This window comes from Heterodontus francisci, chromosome 23, assembly GCF_036365525.1.
Source record: "Heterodontus francisci isolate sHetFra1 chromosome 23, sHetFra1.hap1, whole genome shotgun sequence".
NCBI classification, from domain to species: domain Eukaryota; kingdom Metazoa; phylum Chordata; class Chondrichthyes; order Heterodontiformes; family Heterodontidae; genus Heterodontus; species Heterodontus francisci.
In genome coordinates this window covers 51,824,895-51,846,855 of record NC_090393.1, presented here as the reverse complement: position 1 = coordinate 51,846,855, position 21,961 = coordinate 51,824,895, and the positions used below count along the sequence as shown (strand labels likewise).

General features: G+C 44.4%; 1 protein-coding gene across 2 annotated transcripts in view; it reads right to left on the bottom strand.

The window, feature by feature from the left end:
• Nucleotides 1-21,961, bottom strand: part of bicdl1 (BICD family like cargo adaptor 1) — a 99,993-nt gene that overhangs the window by 50,489 nt on the left and 27,543 nt on the right. For both annotated transcript variants that reach the window (XM_068055257.1, XM_068055258.1), the window contains exons 3-4: nucleotides 8,990-9,106; nucleotides 5,611-5,757 (exon numbers count right to left, since the gene is read on the bottom strand). In XM_068055257.1, coding sequence (XP_067911358.1) covers nucleotides 5,611-5,757; nucleotides 8,990-9,106 — 264 coding nt within the window. The remainder of the gene's footprint in view (nucleotides 1-5,610; nucleotides 5,758-8,989; nucleotides 9,107-21,961) is intronic.

The window sequence follows — 21,961 nt, the reverse complement described above, 5'->3', positions numbered from 1 at the left end:
AGCCAGTATTCAACCATCAAGCCCCTCTAATGGAATCACGGTTTCTTGTTTCTAACAAAGGTAAAGACTGAGGTTGGTAATTTTTGTTAGGTAACGGTATCAAGAGATGTGGAGCCAAGACAGGTAAACGGAGCTGAATTACAGATCAGCCATGATCTAACTGAATGGTGCAGCAGGTTCAAGGAGTTGAATGGCCTATTCCTGTTCTATATTTTTTATCTATTAATCTAGTGCCTAATTACTAAGAAAAATAGATCAATTAATGTTTGACAAACCTGAATGCACAGCACAACATAGAACATGGATTCTACTGGAGTAGGATTCCGTATCTTCCCTGACCAAGAGACTAAGATATTAACTTCAGAATGAAAAATTTGCATTTAAATACGGTCTTTCACACCTTGGGGCCATCCCAAAGCAATTTATTGTCAATGAATTACTTGTTGTAGAGGCAAACACATTAGCCTATTTGATAAGGCTGTGCTTGCTGACAACGCAACCACTATGTGCAAATGCAGCCTGTTCCACTAAAACGTCACAGTCTGCGACGTTCAGGCAGCTGCCAGGACTAAAGATGGTGCTGCTCAAATAATCACAGCAAACCCATGGCAGCACACAATGGCCGGTGGTGGGAAAGTGGGGAGTAAGTGGCCAGGGGTGGGGGGAGGGGGTGCAGGGAGGAGAGCGCACCTGCCGCCAATGTCTTCAGCCGCTCTCTCCCCGCGTTCCCCCCTACGTTATGCGATGACATCATCTGCGCATGCACCAACCAGTCCTGGCAATGTGGAACGCCGCGCACACACAGAGAGCAGGAGCCCGTTTGCACATGTATGCAGCTTGCTGCAGTCTGATGACATTAGCAGCCAGCTGCGTTGTCAAGAATTACTTTGATTTGAGAATTCAGGCCCGATCTACTCAATCCCACCATCCCAGGAATTAGTCTGGTGAACCTTTGTTGCATTCCCTCTATGGCAAGTATATCCTTCCTCAGTTAAGGAGGCCAAAACTGTACATAATACTCCAGGTACAGTCTCACCAAGACTCTGTACAATTGCAGCAAGACTTCTTTACTCCTTACAAATCCTCTTGCAATAAAGGCCAACATACCATTTGTCCACGATCCTGCTGTTGGCTGTGTGCAGTCCCAGCAGTGGCCACCGTTCCCGGTGGTGCTGCTGGGGCTGAGAGCTGCTGACCCACTGATTGGCCAGCAGCTCTTGGAGGCGGGAGCACCTGCCTTAGAGGGGTGGAAGTCCTGCCCAAGCCCAATTAAGGGCTTGGGGAGTGTAAAATCCTGGCATGGCTCCCGAGTCCTGGCAGAGGCAGGCTCGCCCCCGACTTTTTGGCCGGTGGGTGGGGCCTCCCGCACAACGTAAAATTCCGGCCTAAGTATCCAGTTATCACATCCTTTATGATTCCAGCATTTTCCCTACTACTGATGGCAAGTTAACAGGTCTGTAGTTCCCCGTTTTCTCTCTCCCTCCTTTCTCAAATAGTGGGGTTACATTTGCTACCTTCCAGTCTTCAGGAACCGCTCCAGAATCTATAGAATTTTGGAAGATGATCACCATCATCCACTATCTCTACAGCTACCTCTTTCAACACTCTGGGATTTAGATCATCAGGCCCCAGGGATTTATCTACTTTCAGTCCCATTGATTTCTCCAGTACTACTTTTTTACTAATAATTTCTTTCAGTTCCTCATTCTCGCTAGTCCCTTCATTCTTTAGTACTTCTGGGAGGTTTTCTGATTCTTCCTCCGTGAAGACACTCACAAAGTATTTGTTTAATTTCTCTGCCATTTCCTTAATCCTTTTATAAATTCCGCCGTCTCTTCCTTTCTGCATATCTATAGAAGCTTTTACGTGTTTCTTGCTGGTTTACTTTCATATTCAATTTTCTTTTTTTTTTAAAATCAGTTTCTTGGTCTTCCTTTGCTGAAGAAGTGCCTTGGAATCTTTTACATCTACCTGAACAGGCAGAGAGGGCCTCAGTTTAACGTCTCATCCAAAAGACGGCACCTCAAACAGTGCAACACTACATCAGCACAGTAATGAACTGAACTGACTTGCTCACATTCTGAAGCGGTGGATTGAATCCATGGCCTTTTTGGCGAGAGTGCTACTAGTGAGCCAAACTGAGTCAGTGTTGCTGGGGGTGGTGCTTCTCATTGCTGTGTAATCGGTTCACATCAATGTCAGGTCCAAGGGCAACATGTATTCTGTTCATTTTAAAGACGTACTCGATTATATTAAACATCTGATTTAATTTAGGCTCGAGCATAATATCTGCTATGCACTTTGGTTTTACACTTGCATGTCACAGTAACCAGTTCCAGTTTTCAAGCATGATAAATTCTACCCAAGGTGTGGAGTGTGGCAGCATCTTTATAAAGCATGTTTTGGTCACTAAAACACATACGCCACTCCTCTATAGAGGATATTCTCTGTGTTGGTTCCCCCTCTTACGTACATACTCCACTCTATTATGTGATTGCCTTTAAGAGTAATGTACTGTTAAGATCTTAGTATGCTAATGAGCTATGTGCCATGATGTAGTCATGTGACCACAAGCCAGTGCCACTCTGTACTGTAACACCAAGAGGCAAGACCTGCAATTAGATAGCTCTGTATTGTGTATAGTTGTTAGCTGTTTAATAAACCTGTTTTGAGATCTTCAACTACCTGAACTTCATGCATCTCATTTTATGTTGCACCAGTCAACATAAAGACGCTTCTCATTTCATGGTGGCAGCTATGGCGAGAAGACAGAATGCGAGTTTGAAGACCACAGGAAAACAGCTTTAAAAATACCTACAGTTAGAAGAGATAAAGTTAAAAGAAACACTGGCCCAAACAGTATAAAGAAGACGACTCACCTCCAGCAGCAGAGTGCTGAGCGACAGGCTACAGATCAATCACTGTGATCGGGTGAGTCAGTGTGCCGTCGGTAGAGGAACCCCTTTTTTTAAAAAAAGCAGAGATCCTCAAAAGATTGATTTCTTTTGTCTCTCAAAGGCTCCCGGGGAGAGCAAAATATACCGGGAAAACTCAATCCCTTTCTTAGGCTGATAGAGGTCCACACTATTACAGGAGGTGCCAGACAGTAAAAAGCACGGGAATCCTCCATTCACGCAGCCTCATAGCTACAATAATAAACAGAAATAGTTGAATCGCTCCAATGCTGCAAAATCTTCATTCACTCAACCAGAGTTTTAAAAACTCAAAACTACTCAACCCTGCAGAATTGCCTATGGCTATAGAAACAAACTAGCTGAAAAAAAAGCACTTGAAATACCTGTTGCACAGCTGTGTAAACACAGCAGGCTTAGTGCTGGAAGTTAGACAAACATCAAGCTGCTGCTGTCAATCAAATCAGCCAAGAGAGTCTCATAAAGGCAATACAGTAGAGTCACAGAACCAGGTCTTATAGCAAGTTCTTAAAGTAAGATTTAAAGCAAAAAGAGCAGAAAACTTGGATACCAAATTATTTCCCAGCATGAACTGGAAAGCGTTAGGTATCCTATCTGAGTTTAAACTGTTCCACCAGAGAATGCAATTATGCTTTACAGGCCAAATAATTACAGAACCAGAAAAGCAAGCTGTAAAAATAATGATCGCAATTGGAAATGAGGGAGTGCACAGAATAAACACCTCTGGATTATCTGAAAAGGGTCAGAAAGATCCCGCAAAGAAATGGAAAGTGCTGGAAGATCAACTCAGATTAAGAGTGAATTTTCGAATTCACTGCCTAGAATTGATGTCCTACAGGCAACAGCCACAGGAATCAATAGACCAGTTCGTCAGTAGATTCCGTAGTAAGGGACAAATGCGAATACTCAGAGTCTGAGCTATCAACAATGGAGCTGGTGATCATATCAACACCCACTGAAGCATTCCAGAAAGACCTCTCGGGGGTAAAGGAACGGTCACAGCATTGATGCACTACTGGAAGAGGTCAGGAAGCATGAAGCCATTGTAGCTGGACAACAGCACCTGCAAGCACTAGGTGCAGCCAACAGTATTGGCACCATAACCAGGCCAAAAAGGGCAAGCTAGCTGTGTAGTAAATATAGTTGGTCCCACTCACGGTGAAATTGTCTTGCATTTCGTGACCTGTGCAAGGCGCGTGCTGCAAAAGGACACTGGGCCCACCTATGCAGGAATCCTGGCTCAAAGACAAAGCCAGGAGTCATGGTCGGATGCAAACGAATAGACAAAACAGCAACAGCAGCAAGGAAAGTGCAGAGGCATGCATAAACGCAAGCCGATACATGAGGTCCACAGCAAAACAGACCTGAGACAAGACTCAGGTAAGAGCAAGCATACCACATTGTGAACCTGACACACCATGTCAATAAGTCCAACAAATGGAAGCTTTCACCACCATTAACATCACGTGCCCAAAGAAAGCTGAAAAACATACACTCAAGGTCAAGATTGACACCGGTGCTACTGCAAACATCCTACCAGTCCAAATGCTCAAAAAGAGGTACTCGAATCAATGTTGGAAATCAGTGATACAACCGACAACTGCCAAGTTTTCTGCATACAATGGGTCACCCATCCCTTGCAGTAGCGCATTAGCAATACAATGCAAATACAGCAAGTCGCATGGAAACGACAAACATTCTACCTAGTAGACATCAGTAGACCAGCAGTGGCAGGACTACCAGCGTGCAAGGATCTCGGCATCATAGCTATCCACAAGAGCATTGCCAAGGAGAGATCGCCAAAGGACCGGAACCCGCTCGCAGACTCTGGCCAGCATCAAATGGTGCAGTCTGGAAATCCAGCAACAGCACAACTATGCTATGCCTTCACTTCTGCTCTCTAGAGAACCACCAGCACCACAACAAGTCAGTATCTCCATGAGACCAAGTACTCTTCCCCCAACAAATCCTCCACTTTGAGCCTTTAGAGGCGGAGGATGAGGAGAGACCAAGGACATGCAATGTCCTGAAGAGGCAGAGGAGTAATGTGTTGAAGCATTGTCTGTTTGCTCTTCGAGATGAGGTGCCACAACTTTCCAAGAATGACAAGGCCTCAAAGGTAATCATCTAGAGAAAAGCAATACAGTATATGTTGGCAGGCTGAACGTAGAGCAACAGAGACTGAGTGCAAAGACAGAGAAACTGCAGAAAGAACAGCAACAAATGCGATGCAAAGTCCCAGAGCAAGAGTTGTCAAACCACCAAGACGGCCTATGGACCTTTGAGCCTCTATTCTTGTAAATTTCATAATCTCTAGCCATATGTAAATAATTTTGATATTATCTAATTTTATGTATTTTTTACCTTTAGCATACAAGACTTATCTTTGGAAAGCAGGGGGATGTTGTGTGATTGCCTTCAAGGGTGATGCACCTTTAAGATCTTAGTATGCTTATGCGCTACATGCCTGGACATAGTCATGTGACTACATGCCAGTCCCACTCTGTACTGTAACACCAAGAGGCAAGATCTGCAATTAGATAGCTCTGTACTGCACATAGTTGTTAGCTGCTTAATAAACCTGTTTTGAGATCTTCAACTATCTGAACTCCACGCATTTCATTTTATGTTGCGCCAGACAACATAAAGAAGCTTCTCATTGCACACTCCTCCTTACCTGCAGGTCCTTGTTATGGCTCTGTCGCTCTGCCATCAGCACTCGGTCCTGAAGGTCCTCAATCGTGCTCTGCAGCAGTTCATTCTCCTCGATCATGGCACTAATGCGTCGCTCCAGTTCACGTTTTCGTTCTGTAAGTGCCTTTATCTGAGATCAGGAAGTAAAATTAGGTGTCAGAAGGCTGTACAACACAGCACAACAAGTGATGTTATAGAAACTGAAAGTGGGCTAGGGCAAAGGAGACATAGGCCATGGAGATGTGGAAAATGAGGATAGGAAAATAACAGTGCAGCAAAGGTAAGACTAGGAAAAGAAAAAGTCAATAGGGAAGAGGTAAGGTCAGCCAGTGGAAGGCAAGATAGGCAAGAAATGACAGGTCATGGAGCTGAAGGGAACATAGGACAGCCAGAGCCTCTGGGTATTCAAAACCCTGAATGGACACAATAGGAGCTCCTTAACTACTCAACATCACAACTGGATGTAATCAAATGCCAATGCCACAACTCATCACAATCAAGGAAGCTTCAGCTGTGGAGTGAGAGGATGGGATGGTTACTGTACATGCGTAAGTTTCTGCGTTTGTGTGTTCAGAGGACCACAGGTCACTGAATCCAGTGATGGGGAATGGAGGATTTGGTTTCAGAAATGATGATTGACAGGTGTCAAAGAATCATGTAGAAAGCATTCGTACTTACTTCTAGAATCTGCTGCTCCACATCACCCCCACAGACAAAAAGAGGGAAAAAAAACAGAAAATTTAACAGTAATGAGAACTTTAAAGATTTAGGTGACATGCTCAAGATAAGGGAAAAAACATTATGATGCTTTTTGTCCCTAGTATGAGCATCTTACCTTTCTAGCTTATTTTTCAATACTGTGATTATGCAAATACATTGAGAGCTAGGGGTTGCTCACATTCAGTATGCAACAGGGATCCTGCTCACTCTTATCCATTGTATCAGAGGGGCTGTTCCCACATTTCATGTAGCAGGGGAACCCATTAATGTACACTCACAATCTATGCACCAGGGAGGCCATTCCCACATATCTCCCCCAACCACACTACAGAACCCTGCACACTCACATACATTCATACATCACACCAGACAGTTCTCCCACACATACTCACCCAGTATGTGGCAGGGAGCACATGTTCCCCATTCACACACGCTAAATTATACAAGAGGGAGCCCAAAATACATTCATACGCCACACAAAAGAGAGAACTCACACAACACATCCTCATACATGCCAAAGAACAGAAAGTTAAACAACACACTCATACTACTGCCATCTACCAAAAACAGCATGATGCCTGATCAGGCTAACATGCAGTATAGATCTTCCACATCTGTAAAGTTCATCGACTCCCTGATTCACAAAATTCAGTTGGTGAGCAGCTTCTTTTTTTTTTTAAAATTCATTGACAGCATCACTGGCAAGGTCAACATTTATTGGCCATCCCTAATTCTCCTTAAGAAGGTGGTGGAGAGTCACCTTCTTCAACCGCTGCAATCCCTGCGGGGTGAAGGCAATGACCATCTCCAACAGTGCTGTTATGGAGGGAATCCCAGGATCTTGATCCAGCAACAATGAAGAAATGGTGATATATTTCCAAGTCAGGATGGTGTGTGACTTGGAGGGGAACGTGTTCCCATGTTCCTGCTGCCTTTGTCCTTCTAGGTGGTAGAGGTTGCAGGTTTGAGAGGAGCTGGTGAAGAAGCCTTGGTGAGTTGCTGCAGTGCATCTTGTAAGCAGTACATAGTGCAGCCATGTGAAGTGAATGTTTGTGGTGGTGGATGGGGTACCAATAAAGCAGGTTGCTTGCCCTGGATGGTGTTGAGCTTAAGTGTTGTTGGAGCTGCACTCATCCAAGCAAGTGGAGCGTCTTCCATCACCATCTTGACTTGTCTCCTGTGTAGCCACAGTATTTATGTGGCTGGTCCAGTTAATGTTCTGGTTAACACTGACCCCTGAGAATGTTGATAGTGGGAGATTCGACAATGGTAATGCCATTGAATGTCATGAGGAGGTGTTTAGACTCTCTTGTTGGAGATGCTCCTTGTCTGGAAATAATGTGGTGCAGCAAATTAGACCTGAAAAATGCCACACTTAAGCTGCTGTCTCTGTTGAGTTTGCTGGATCTTAACCTAAAAATGATGTCAATGTCCTTGTGTTAGAGATGGTAAAAACAGGTGAGAATTTCCACTCCTGATCATTACCCAGCTACTCCTATTGGAAGTACATGTGTGTGTGAATATTGGGTGAGAACAGGTCTCGGCTTGGACGTGATGCATTTTGCAATTGAATAACTGCTGTCTGACACTATCACGCTCATACATGAAGAGTAGTCACTCACCAGTGAACTTGCATATACAATGCGGTCATTTCACACCTACATATATTAACTATGGAAGTCATTTAAGTTCACACCCGTGGAGATCTCCTTACATAATCACGTAACAGTGCCTCCGTTGTGGATTTACCCCTCATTTGCATGACAGAGGTACCCTTGCAGACACGCACACAATCATCGTGATGGAAGCAGAACTCCCATCATGCCTCAAATAGGAAAAATAATGGTATATTTTTTTTAAATGGGCAGATGAATGCAATGTAGGCATTGGGCGACTACATTTTTATGAATTCTTTAGCCTTTATGGGAGAATGAAAAATATGAAACAGAAAAGATACCTGACAGGGAGACACTCAGCCATTGTTTTGGTGTTGTTGACTGATCAGAAACTAAATAAGTCCACTTTCTTTGCCTAGTCCATAATGTTTTTGACTGTGCACTTCTAGACTCATGGCAGACATTCCGAATGGTTTCCAAGCCTCTGTATCCAGAGCAAATGTTTCTACAGACAATAAAGACACTTTTACCCACATGGGTAGTAGAATGATTATTATTGTCTGATTTTTTGAAGCAGAAACCCTTTGATCTTAAGGTGAAAATTGTTTGAGTCCCAGAAGAACTGCGTGAGAGAGTTGGGTTTCACCTGCATCTCTAATTTCCTGTTGCTTGTCTTTTCCAAGAAAGGTAACCAAGAGGTGAGGCTCTATGGCCTTTCACGACTAACATTTGATTTTTGGCTATAAGCTTTGGAATAATAGAAGTACTGCATTCTACAAAACTATTTTATTTTGGTGTCAGTTCAGTTTAAAATACAGGGAGAGAAACTGAACTTTAACACCCATCACATCCAAAGAAACCCTTGCACACTTACACCAGAGAGTTTGATCACATGAATTCAGGCCACAGTATCACAGTACACATTGTATCTAACTAGGCAGGTTTATCAATGCACATGCTTGTACCTTATTAGCTACAGCGACAAACATGGAATCAACACACTGGTGCGGTCCAGGCGGATCTCACCTCAGCTTGTAAGCTCTCCAGACGTGCTACATGTTGGTTTGTTGACGTACTCTTCTCCCGAAACTCAGCACGGAGGTTGTGAACTTGCACTGAGAGCTGCTGCTCTATTTCAGCTGCCTATGGAAGAGGAAGCAAAAATATGAGAGGTGGGACAAGAAGTGTACATTATATAGACATGGATGACGAGTAAAAGGTTGGTCAATGCCAAGTGAGGGTGTACACGACGTTGCATTACAATACAAGGCACTTGTGATGACAACAACTTGCCCCAAAACCTTTGGACACATGACAACAGTCTTAAGGTGTGCAAAGGAAACCCGACCAGAGCCTGAATGCCGGACCCGACCCTGACACATGTTGTTGGGACCCGTCGGGGTCAGGTCAGGTAGCAGGCCTTTACATCAGTATATGGGTAAAGACCCGCTTCCCGACCTGACCCCGACGGGATCTGACGACATGCGTCAGATTTGGTTGGGTCGGGCTTCTGGGTCCGGCATTCGGACTCGGGTCGGGTTTCCTTTGCAGACCTTGACAACAGTCCCCTCCCCTCTCCCACCGCACCAACACACAAGTCAGGATTGTGATGGAACTCTCACCACTCACCTGGATAGGTGCAGCCACAGCAACACACAAGAAGCTTGACTCCATCTTGGAAGCAGCAGTTTACGTGATTAATGCTCCTGCACGCAATATCCATTCTCTCACATAAGGACTTGGATCAGCAGTTGCTGGTAAGCAAGCAAGGATGAATGCAAGCTGCCCTGTGTAAGTCCACCATACTGAGCACTGAGGAAACTCAGAGTTTGGATGGTAGGTGTAGGAGGGTGTTGCCCGGATCTCACATTCAGATATTCAAGGCTCTGTACCTGCTTTAATTGGGTTGGAGAGAGACAGGCAACTGTATTTAATATTCCACCCCTCCAGAGTAATGTCTGGGAGCAGACAAGTAAATGAGATTGAAGTGTGAGTAAAATAACATGCCTGGTTACTCTGTGGTAAACTCGGGAATCCGTTATCTGTTCATCACTGAAGGAAGGAAGGAAGGAAAAAGGAGGAGGGAGGAGGGAAGGAAGGAAGGAAGGAAGGAAGGAAAAAGGAAGAGGGAGGAGGGAAGGAAGGAAGGAAGGAAAAAGGAAGAGGGAGGAGGGAAGGAAGGAAGGAAGGAAAAAGGAGGAGGGAGGAGGGAAGGAAGGAAGGAAGGAAAAAGGAGGAGGGAGGAGGGAAGGAAGGAAGGAAGGAAAAAGGAGGAGGGAGGAGGGAAGGAAGGAAGGAAGGAAAAAGGAGGAGGGAGGAGGGAAGGAAGGAAGGAAGGAAAAAGGAGGAGGGAGGAGGGAAGGAAGGAAGGAAGGAAAAAGGAGGAGGGAGGAGGGAAGGAAGGAAGGAAGGAAAAAGGAGGAGGGAGGAGGGAAGGAAGGAAGGAAGGAAAAAGGAGGAGGGAGGAGGGAAGGAAGGAAGGAAGGAAAAAGGAGGAGGGAGGAGGGAAGGAAGGAAGGAAGGAAAAAGGAGGAGGGAGGAGGGAAGGAAGGAAGGAAGGAAAAAGGAGGAGGGAGGAGGGAAGGAAGGAAGGAAGGAAAAAGGAGGAGGGAGGAGGGAAGGAAGGAAGGAAGGAAAAAGGAGGAGGGAGGAGGGAAGGAAGGAAGGAAGGAAAAAGGAGGAGGGAGGAGGGAAGGAAGGAAGGAAGGAAAAAGGAGGAGGGAGGAGGGAAGGAAGGAAGGAAGGAAAAAGGAGGAGGGAGGAGGGAAGGAAGGAAGGAAGGAAAAAGGAGGAGGGAGGAGGGAAGGAAGGAAGGAAGGAAAAAGGAGGAGGGAGGAGGGAAGGAAGGAAGGAAGGAAAAAGGAGGAGGGAGGAGGGAAGGAAGGAAGGAAGGAAAAAGGAGGAGGGAGGAGGGAAGGAAGGAAGGAAGGAAAAAGGAGGAGGGAGGAGGGAAGGAAGGAAGGAAGGAAAAAGGAGGAGGGAGGAGGGAAGGAAGGAAGGAAGGAAAAAGGAGGAGGGAGGAGGGAAGGAAGGAAGGAAGGAAAAAGGAGGAGGGAGGAGGGAAGGAAGGAAGGAAGGAAAAAGGAGGAGGGAGGAGGGAAGGAAGGAAGGAAGGAAAAAGGAGGAGGGAGGAGGGAAGGAAGGAAGGAAGGAAAAAGGAGGAGGGAGGAGGGAAGGAAGGAAGGAAGGAAAAAGGAGGAGGGAGGAAGGAAGGAAGGAAGGAAGGAAAAAGGAGGAGGGAGGAAGGAAGGAAGGAAGGAAAAAGGAGGAGGGAGGAGGGAAGGAAGGAAGGAAGGAAAAAGGAGGAGGGAGGAAGGAAGGAAGGAAGGAAGGAAAAAGGAGGAGGGAGGAAGGAAGGAAGGAAGGAAGGAAAAAGGAGGAGGGAGGAAGGAAGGAAGGAAGGAAGGAAAAAGGAGGAGGGAGGAAGGAAGGAAGGAAGGAAGGAAAAAGGAGGAGGGAGGAAGGAAGGAAGGAAGGAAGGAAAAAGGAGGAGGGAGGAAGGAAGGAAGGAAGGAAGGAAAAAGGAGGAGGGAGGAAGGAAGGAAGGAAGGAAGGAAGGAAAAAGGAGGAGGGAGGAAGGAAGGAAGGAAGGAAGGAAAAAGGAGGAGGGAGGGAGGAAGGAAGGAAGGAAAAAGGAGGAGGGAGGGAGGAAGGAAGGAAGGAAGGAAAAAGGAGGAGGGAGGGAGGAAGGAAGGAAGGAAGGAAAAAGGAGGAGGGAGGGAGGGAGGAAGGAAGGAAGGAAGGAAGGAAAAAGGAGGAGGGAGGAAGGAAGGAAGGAAGGAAAAAGGAGGAGGGAGGAAGGAAGGAAGGAAGGAAAAAGGAGGAGGGAGGAAGGAAGGAAGGAAGGAAAAAGGAGGAGGGAGGAAGGAAGGAAGGAAGGAAGGAAAAAGGAGGAGGGAGGAAGGAAGGAAGGAAGGAAAAAGGAGGAGGGAGGAAGGAAGGAAGGAAAAAGGAGGAGGGAGGAAGGAAGGAAGGAAAAAGGAGGGAGGAAGGAAGGAAAAAGGAGGGACGAATGGAGGAAAAAGGAGGAAAGAAGGAAGGAAAAGAAGTCAGAGTAACTGCAACTAAAGGTGCTGAGACCTTGTAAAAAAATATCTATTTTGGTCTTGCTAGTTTCTTTTCTGGGGTTTTCCTGTTTGGTTCATTTGTTGAGGAAGGTGTCTTTTTACTGTTCTTTTGTTCTAATGATGTGGGACATTTTGGATGTATTCAAGAGAAAGAGAGAGAAAAAAAATCTGTTCAATTCTGTAGGGTGCTCCAGGCTTTTAAGAATTTAGGTCTAGTTATTTTAATCAGGCCAAGACAATGTTCCATTCTAAAGATAACATTCAGGATTAATGGGAGCAGTGGTGAAGGGTATTCCGAAAAGCACCTATAATTAGGACACAGAGAAGACCATCAGTGATCAGATACGTGAGGGAATTTTCAATGAAATGCTGTTGGAGTAGATGAGCTCTCGTTTTCATTGCTCTTTCAGGAGCTCCTGCGATCTCTCCGACTGCAACCACACGGAGCTGAGCAGCTCCATTAGGAAACAAGATTTTCTGTCCTCTAAAAACCCCAACTACAATCCCAGTCAGTAAAGCAGGAAATTCCAACTGAGACTTCACTCAAGAAATTTTGCAACTGGGTAACCAAGGAGGCAAACGACATGCAATAATCGAGAGATAGATAATGTGAATCTGTGTTAAAAACTGCAAACAAGAATAATTGATTTCACAAGAGACACATCATTGCACAGAATGCAGCTGGAGAGAGTTAGGTGCGCTCACTGAATAAATGTTAAAAATATATTCATACTGTATGGCAGCAATTGCCTGGATAAACTGAATATTAATGTGTACAAATATATCTATAGAGTGGAAGCCCAAAGGCTGTTAGAGCTAACACTCTATAAAGCATCAGTGAGTGCACATTGGTACACTTTTTTTTTTCCAAAAGAGGCACTGCAACAAATGCTAGTAGTTCTTCAAAATCAATAAGCAATGAAGGGAGACCAAGGGAGCTAAATCGGTCTTCTTGAAAATACGAAGAAGAAGGAACACTGATCGTAAGAAAGAAAAGACTTATCTTGGATGCCCTCATGTTCCAAAACCTTTGCAGGCAATGGATTGCTTTTGAAGTGCAATCAATGTTGTTATGTAGGAAAATGCAGCAGCAGGACATCATGGGCCTTGGTTTAACATCGGATCCAAAGATGATGCCTCCAACAATGCAGTTCTGCATTGAAGTGCCAGCCCAGACATTGTGCTCAAGCCCAAGAATGGGATTTGAACCCCTAATCTTCTAACTCAGGAGGGTGCTACCAAGTGAGCCAAGTGGACACTTAAAGCTTAACCCTTAGCATACCCACAGACAAGGCCATCTGTTCATGAAGTGAAAACTTGCAAAACCACGAAAGAGTTTCCCTGGGCATGCTGGCAATCTAAAGGTTAAAGTCTCCTTTAGGATTAATGAAGTTAATTTGGAGAAGCTCTTTGTACTGCATCAGACTGCTTATAAACTACAGGGCATGGGGTAAATTAAACATGAATAACTACCTCACACATATAGCCGCAACCTTATGTTGTGCACTATTACCTAGCATGATGAATGTGGAATAATTTGAAGCTTTCAGAAGAGACGCCTAATTCAATAGTGAGAATAGACATATTGGTTTCGCACAAAGTCAGTGAGTGAATCCTTAGATCTGCTCTGGAACAATAGGGTGAGCTGAATGGGACACATGCTTTTTTCATTCCTATCCACATATTACAAAGGGTACGCCAGAATTTCTCAAGGTTAAACAGTAGCGCAACCTCAATTCATTCCAACTTATCACCTAAATCACACCCTACGAGCAGATCAATGGATTTCATTACATTTCCCTCTGCAGGCCTAGGTGGATCATCAGGCAGAATTTCAAGAAATTGACTTGTACAGCCGTGTGTGTGTGCTGAGCATACCCCCCCACCATGCCAACCACCAACCCCCACTCTGCCCCGCCAGCCCCCGCACAATAAAGAATGAAGCTAGATCAACAATGTATACATAATCCTGGGTACTAAGACAGTACATCAGTAAAGTTTTGGCATCGTGCATGGCCTGCGTCTTCACAGATGATCATTTTGGATTACTTAAAGCAGCGTAAAGAAAAGGCAGGAAAACCTCCTGCTTGGTTTCACTGCTCCTGCATTACAAGGAATGGTATATAACAGCCAACTTGCAGGTCAGTGACTTGTTGAATATACCTATAATTGATGGAACGCAGAGAAATCTGCAGTTGGGAAATGAACAGACCTCATAGTACAGAAGACACACATTGTGAACTTCACAGTAACGTAAAATTTGTTGAACGTCAGCACATAGATCAATGATCATTTCTTAGTCAAAATCTATATGCTACCCGTACAACGTTGACAACCAAGAACTTCCAGAGAGGCAGATAGTTCAGCAGACATAGTCAGTACTTCTTAACAATGACAAGGATTATAACATACCCCTTCTGAGCAGGATAGGTTTGTTTGACGATAATTCTTGTTATCTCAATCTATTCTTCACCACCCCCACCCTCCTTCAACTTATTTTTCTCCTCTGCGGAGGTATGTTTATGCATGCCCTATATACACTGTTACCTTATCTAAATGGCCATTCTTTATATCTGAACAAAGTATCTGCAGGCTATTCGACCTAGTCCTCCCGAGCCCAGAGGCACCAGCAGCAGTTGTAATATTCCTGTTTTTGTCCCTGCTGAGATCAGCCAACACAGCACAGTGGAGATGAAACCGGTGACCTTTTAAGCATTTCTGCTATCATTTAAACCACTGGAGGATGTTTAATTAATCCCAGCTATTAGCTCGCAGTGTTTCAAGATGAAATACATCATGTAGCATGATTAATGAGCTGTTTTGAAATAATCATACTCACTGGTTTAATTAATTGGCAGGTAAGAATCACCAATGGTACAGCACTTGATATAAAAAAAAACAGTATAGCATAACAAAATCTAAGAGTAAAGTAGCATCACACTGCAAGTCACATTAAGAGGGGAAATGGAGCACAATACTCAACTGATGGGGGAAGTCAAGAATAAAAGGATATCATCTTTAAACTAAAGCTAGGCCATTTAGGAGGAAAATCAAGACGTATTTTTTCAAAACAAAGGTAGGAGAAGTCTGGAATGCGCAGCTCCATAAAGCTGTGGTTATTGGATCAATTGAAGCTTTCAAGACTGAGATTGATTTTTGTTAGGCAAGGGTATCAAGGGATATGGAGCTATGGCAAGTAAATGAAGTTGAGGTAGAGATCAGTCATGATCTGATTAAATGGAGCAGCCGGTTCGAAAGACTGAATACCCTTTCTTATCCCAATAATAATGTTTATGAAAATCATAAGCGTGAGTAAAATCTGCATTCACTTGGCTTTCATGGGTGAATGATGAACAGCAATAATTCCAGCTGTGGGGTGGGTGGTAAACTGTCCTCTTCCAAACACACAATCCTCATTGATCCTTCCTGATGAGGACATGCAATCATCTACTGATTGAATGTAAATAAACATTATTCACTTGAAAATACCAAACGTGACCTGTAGCTGACCAGCCAACTCAGCATCACACTGTAACCTATATATGAATGCTCAACCACAACAGAGGGGTGTACCAATTATAGCTTTAACAGATCAAAATTAGCAGCCAGGACAGCAGAGCGATCAGCCTTCTCACTGCACTTTCTGATCTGCCCTGCACAGTCCTATATATTCCTAAAATGCTTGAAAGCTACTCAGTGCCAGAACCTAATCTTAGCCCTGTTTGCAGCATTACTAGGCACTGTGCCATTTCAGAAACACCACACTAAGTGAGCCCATTGTAGGAGGTTCTAAATTGTATGTGCTACATTAATTCTAGGACAGAGCCTCTACTTGGACCTCCAGTAATAGACTAGACCTGTAGATGAGTTTCCCACTACCAATTCATTCTTCCACTTGTCATTTCACAGATGCAAGCACGGAAGGTCTTTGTAAACAGACCAGTTCAATTGTGGATTGATGTGGGAATAAGGTGCTTTCCTGACTAAACAAATTTGTGTGACCCTGTTGTCAAATATAAGGGAGATAAAAAGATAAGAACTTGCATTTCTATTCAAGACGATCTTAACCAATTAAGCAGGGTGAGCTACAGGATGGCAATAGGGTTTTAAATGTAGGTAAATTTTGCACGGATAAAGAGGTAGTTAGGTCAACACTGAGAAGACACCAGTAATATTTTTCTATTAAAGGACTCCTACCCCATTCATCACGAGGTCTGAATGGGTTTGTAATTCAGGGGACGCTCTACGTTGTGGGGCAATGCTCACCAGAACTGGATGGAAACTTCCCAAACTCATTGTGCATTCAGACTCTTTCCCATGAACCAATAAATGTTTCATTCATTCATTCAATCAGTAGAGGCCCAAGTGGTGAAATGGCAGTGTGCTGACTCATTGCAGTTCTCTATGAGTTACTCTTTAAGTTGCTAACAGGCCGTAGAACAGGGTTGAAAGAGGAGAGATGGGGGAAGAACTTCAGAGCTTTTACTCATTACATTTGAGGATTTGAGAGTGTTTAAACAGAAATTCCTCTCAGGAAAATAAAAAGGTGAGGTAGAGTCCATGACATACACTTGTACAATACGTCTAGAAGAAATATGCCTGTTTATCCACATTCATCTTTGTTTCATAACTTAGTCATATTCCTTACAGAAGAGAACTTCATATCCAAATAAATATAAAATGCTAAATTTGGCAGGACCTCCACTTTCATGGAATTTCAATTGGTCTTCCATATTCCCACCCAACCTCTCCATATTAGACCCCGTGGATCAACTGTCTCCTAGTTGCACTGCCCAGATTTATCAATAACTCCACCAGCCACTTCAGACAAAGGACAGAAAATAGTCACAGGCACTGCCCCACTTTGACAGTCAAAAATGCATCAATAGAAAGGATTTGATTTTCAGAACTTTACAAGGGGAGGACCGATGGTAGTGGTTTATTTTCAATGTCTGTAAGCAGGTGTCTGTACATACTTAGCTGTATTTTGTAGCAAAGAAGAGCCTGAGGATGGCTTGAGTCAATTACATGGGCCTGAAATGTTAGTTTAACAATGTGACCTCTGAATTTTTTTTTTAAAGTTTCAAGAAAGTCATCCAATACAATGAAACACAAGCCAGCTACATGGGGAGTGGTGGTCAGTCACAAATCATACGCTGAAGTGAAAATGCCTTATGGCTTTAACCAAGGTTCTAACCATCTACACAGGCAGTGAGCTGCTGGCAACAGCCAGAATGGTGCAACAGTTCGTTAGAAACAATTAGAAGTCACAGCTTGCACTAGCAAGCATCTCACCTGCAGAGTGACCCACAGTCAATGGGAGAGTCACAGATGCCAAAAAGGGACTCACCACCTGTACTGAAAGTCACTGGACTAGAAATTGATCTGCACTGACATTTGAGCATGTGGGCAGTGATTCCCGACCGGTTGGAAACAAGGTAGGCAGCATATAAAATTTGTCTACCCAGCTCATTTTCCATATTGTAGAATGGCCATGAGCAGCTCCTGCATTGAGCTGATATCTATTGTGCTGCCAGCATCCTCTGCGTAATGCAGGGGGCCAAGTAGCCCTCTGAAAAACCACATATTCCAGGCAGCCGTCCATTTTTAAAGGCACCATCCCTTATAAAAGGGAAGCTTCAGCAGCGCGCTGCAGACTGTTCGATAATCACAGCGGAGCACTGAGGGACAAGGAGGCTGTCACACCACTTCAGGGAAAGGTCTCCCACTTTAATGATGCAACCCTGGCCACACTCGTCAGAAAGGTGGAGGCCAGGAAGGAGACCATGTTTCCATCGGGGGGGCAGGAAATCAAGCACCCCCATCACTCACCCAGCAACACATGCCAACACTCCAGACATACCCCAAATACCCTTATACACCTTCCAATCAAACCAGCTGTGCACACCTCTACAAGCCCCCACAAACTTACAGCTATTCAGCTATGGCAGGCACATCACCCAATCACACTGACACGGTCATTGACATTCTGCCCTCTTTCTTGCAGGAGGTAGCCCACAACAGGAGAAAGACCCACAGGACCGTCGGAGGACCAGCACGCCTGCATCCCCTCAGCACCCTGGAGGAGATGGGGTGTACAATCATCGGGACCAATGCCAGAGAGCCAGTGGCACCTGCCAAGTCCACTGAGGATGATGGTAAGTTGTTGCCTTACGCACCTTTTCTACTCATTCTTCAGCCTCATCCTGAAAGGTACTATGAGACAGAAACTGTAGATGGAGTGAATGGACTTTCTGTCCTTCCCTCACCCTCCCCATATGCTTTTGATGGTCAAGAATTGCCACCTGTTCAGACACTGCAGCCTCATGAGGTAGGGCGAGAGCAGCAGCAGACCTCTGAGGAAGAAGCACCATCACTTGACTGTCCACTCGCAGCCACCAGCTCAGATATTGGCATTGCTTGATAGAGGCTTGTTGAGAGTCGGGATTTGCATGTGGTGAGTCATTGGGTACGAGTGGGCTGTAGCCAGGATAGGGGAGATAGGACAGCCTGTTGGGGAGATCGTACACTGCATGGACTCATAGATGAGGATCTTGCTGGGGAGGACTACAGGAAAATGCGGATGTAAATACACACCAAGATGCTTGGTGCATCGGAAGGCCTCTAAAACAGATAAAGATAGTATCAAACCTAAAGAAAAAACATATAATTGCACAAAGATGGGTGGCAGGTCTGAAGATTGGACAGAATGACTAAAAGATTGATAAGGACGGTAAAATTAGAGTACGAGAGAAAGCTAGCTAGAAATGTAAAGACATAGTAAGAATTTCTACAGATATTTAAAGAAGAAAAGTGTTAATAAAGTGAGCATTGGTCCTATAGAGAGTCTGGGGAATTAATAATGGATAATAAGATGAATTGAACAGAAATTTTGCATCAGTCTTCACTATTGAAGATACAAGCAACATCCCAGTGTTAGCTGTAAGTCAGGAAATGGAAGGGAGAGAGGAACTCCAGAAAATTACAATCACCAGGAAAGTGGTACGGAACAAATTGTTGGAGCTGCGGGCTGTCAAGTCCCCGAGTCCTGATGGACTTCATCCTAGGGTGTTAAAAGAAGTTGCGAGTGAGATAGTTGATGCGTTAGTTTTAATTTTCCAAAATTCCCTAGATTCGGGGGAGGTTCCATTAGATTGGAAAATAGCGAATGTAATTCCTTTATTCAAGAACAGAGGGAGACAGAAAGCAGGAAACTACAGGCCAGTTAGCTTAACATCAGTCATAGGGAAAATGTTAGAAGCTATTATTAAAGATGTCATAGCAGGAGATTTAGAAAAATTCAAGGTAATCAGTCAGAGTAAACACAGTTTTGTTAAAGGGAAATCATGTTTAACCAATTTATTGGAGTTCTTTGAGGGAGTAACGTGCTGTGGATGAAGGGAACCGGTGGATGTACTGTACTTAGATTTCCTGAAGGCATTTGAAAAGGTGCCACATCAAAGGTTATTGCAGAAAATAAAAGCTCATGGTGTAGGGGGGTAACGTATTGGCATGGATAGAAGATTGGCTAGCTAACAGGAAACAAAGTAGGCATAAATGGGTAATTTTGTGGTTGGCAAGATGTAACGAGTGGTGTACCACAGGGATCTGTGCTGGGGCCTCAACTTATTACAATTTATATAAATGACTTAGAAGAAGGCACCAAAGGTATGGTTGCTAAATTTGCTGATGACACAAAGATAGGTAGGAAAGTAAGTTGTGAAGAGGACATAACGAGGCTACAAAGGGATATAGAAAGGTTAAGTGAGTGGGCAAAAACCTGGCAAATGGAGTATAATGTAGAAAAATGTGAAATTGTCTATTTTGGACGGAAGAATGAAAAAGAAGCATATTATCTAAATGGTGGGAGATTGCAAAGCTCTAAGATGCAGAGGGATCTGGGTGTCCTAGTGCATGAATTGCAAAAGGTTAGTATGCAGGTATAGCATGCAATTAGGAAAGCTAATAGAATGTTATCGTTTATCACAAAAGTAGGGAGGTTATGCTTCAGCTATACAGGGCATTGGTGAGACCACATCTGGAGTACTGTGTACAGTACTAGTCTCCTTATTTAAGGAAGGATGTAAATGCATTGGAGGCAGTACAGAGAAGGTTTACTAGACTAATACCTGGAATGGGAGGGCTGTTTTACGAGGAAAGATTGGACAGGCTAGGCTTGTATCCGCTGGAATTTAGAAGAGTAAGAGGCGACTTGATTGAAACATATAAGATCCTGAGGGGTCTTAACAGGGTGGATGCGGAAAGGATGTTTCCCCTGGTGTGACAATCTAGAACTAGGGGTCATGTTTAAAAATAAGGGGTCGCCCATTTAAGACAGAGATGAGGAGAAATCTTTTCTCTCTGAGGGTCTGAGTCTTTGGAATTCTCTTTCTGAAAAGGCGGTGGAAGCAGAGTCTTTGAATATTTTTAAGGCAGAGGTAGATAGATTCTGGATAAGCAAGGGGTGGAAGGTTATCGTGGTAGGTGGGAATGTGGAGTAATCAGTTCAGCCCTGAACTTATTGAATGGCGGAGCAGGCTCAAGGGACCGAGTGGCCTACTCGTGCTCCTAATTCGTATGTTCATATGGCCTCCACTCACTAGCTAGGAGCATAAGTTCAGCGACACTGGCACAGGGTATCGCGCAGAGCTTGGAACCCATCTTTTCCACCGTGGAAGTGGTGGGCACATCCATGGCTGCACTGCCTGACTGACCCATGCTGATTGCTGCCTCAGCTTCCACTGCAGCACAGGCGGAGGCCTTCAAATGGGCGAAATTTTATCTTAACAAATCCGCTTGGAGTGGGCAAGCCAGTGGTAGGTTTTTAACACAGCCATAGCATCCTACTTCCCTTTGACCAAACAATCACAATGGCAGGCATGATGACAACCCACATGGTCAAGGAACGATCTCTACTTAAAGGGACCCTGGCAGAGGTCAGAGTGACTGCAGGAAACCTTGATTGGGGAGGGCTGTGGAAGCAAGGAAATGAAAGACATGGGAAGGCTGTCCCCAGGTTCTCTTGATCTTCCCTTGAGGTCATGCTGGAGGCAAAGAGGACCAGAAGGGATGTACTGCTTCCCGAGAACAGGAGGAAGAGGTCAGCATCCCAAACTAAATAGGAATGGCTGGAAATTGCAGAGGCTGCCAGCAGCAGGAGTCACAGGTGCCCAGAACCTGGATAACAGTGTTGGAAAAGGTTTAGATGCAGAGAGTCAATTTTTTATCCAATGGACACTGATCGTCCTATTCCATGAGCTTCAATTTTGTTAACCAGCCTTTTATGTGGTACCTTATCAAATGCTTTCTTCAAATCCACATAAACAATATCCACCACATTCCCTTCATCAACCTTCTCCATTCCTTCATCAAAAAATTCAATTAGATTTGTCAAGCCTTTTACAAATCCATGCTGGCTATCCTTAATTAACTCCAACCTCTCCAAGTGTCCATTGATATTTTCCCTGATTATGGTTTCTAAAACTTTACCCATCAGTTATGTTAAACTAACTGGCCCGTAGTTGCTAGAACTGTCCTTGCACCTTTTCTTGAATAAGGGTGTCGTACTTGCCACTCTCCAATCCTCTGGCAGCTCCCTCATATCTGGGGAAGATTGAAGGATTATGGCAAGTCCTTCCGCTATCTCCATCCCCACTTCCTTTAGCAACCTGGGATGCAAACCATCCAGACTAGATGCCTCATCTACCCCAAGCATAGCCAACCTTTTTAGTACCTCCCCCCCTCTCAATTTTTATCCTATCCATTGCCTCTACTCTCTCTGCTTCTACTGATATTTTGTCAGCCTCCATTTCCCTCCTGAACACTGACACAAAGTACTCATTTAGTATATTAGCTGTGCCTTGTGTTCTAAGCATGTATTACCCACTCTGTCCCTAAAAGGTCCCACTCTTCTTACTACAAACTTACTATT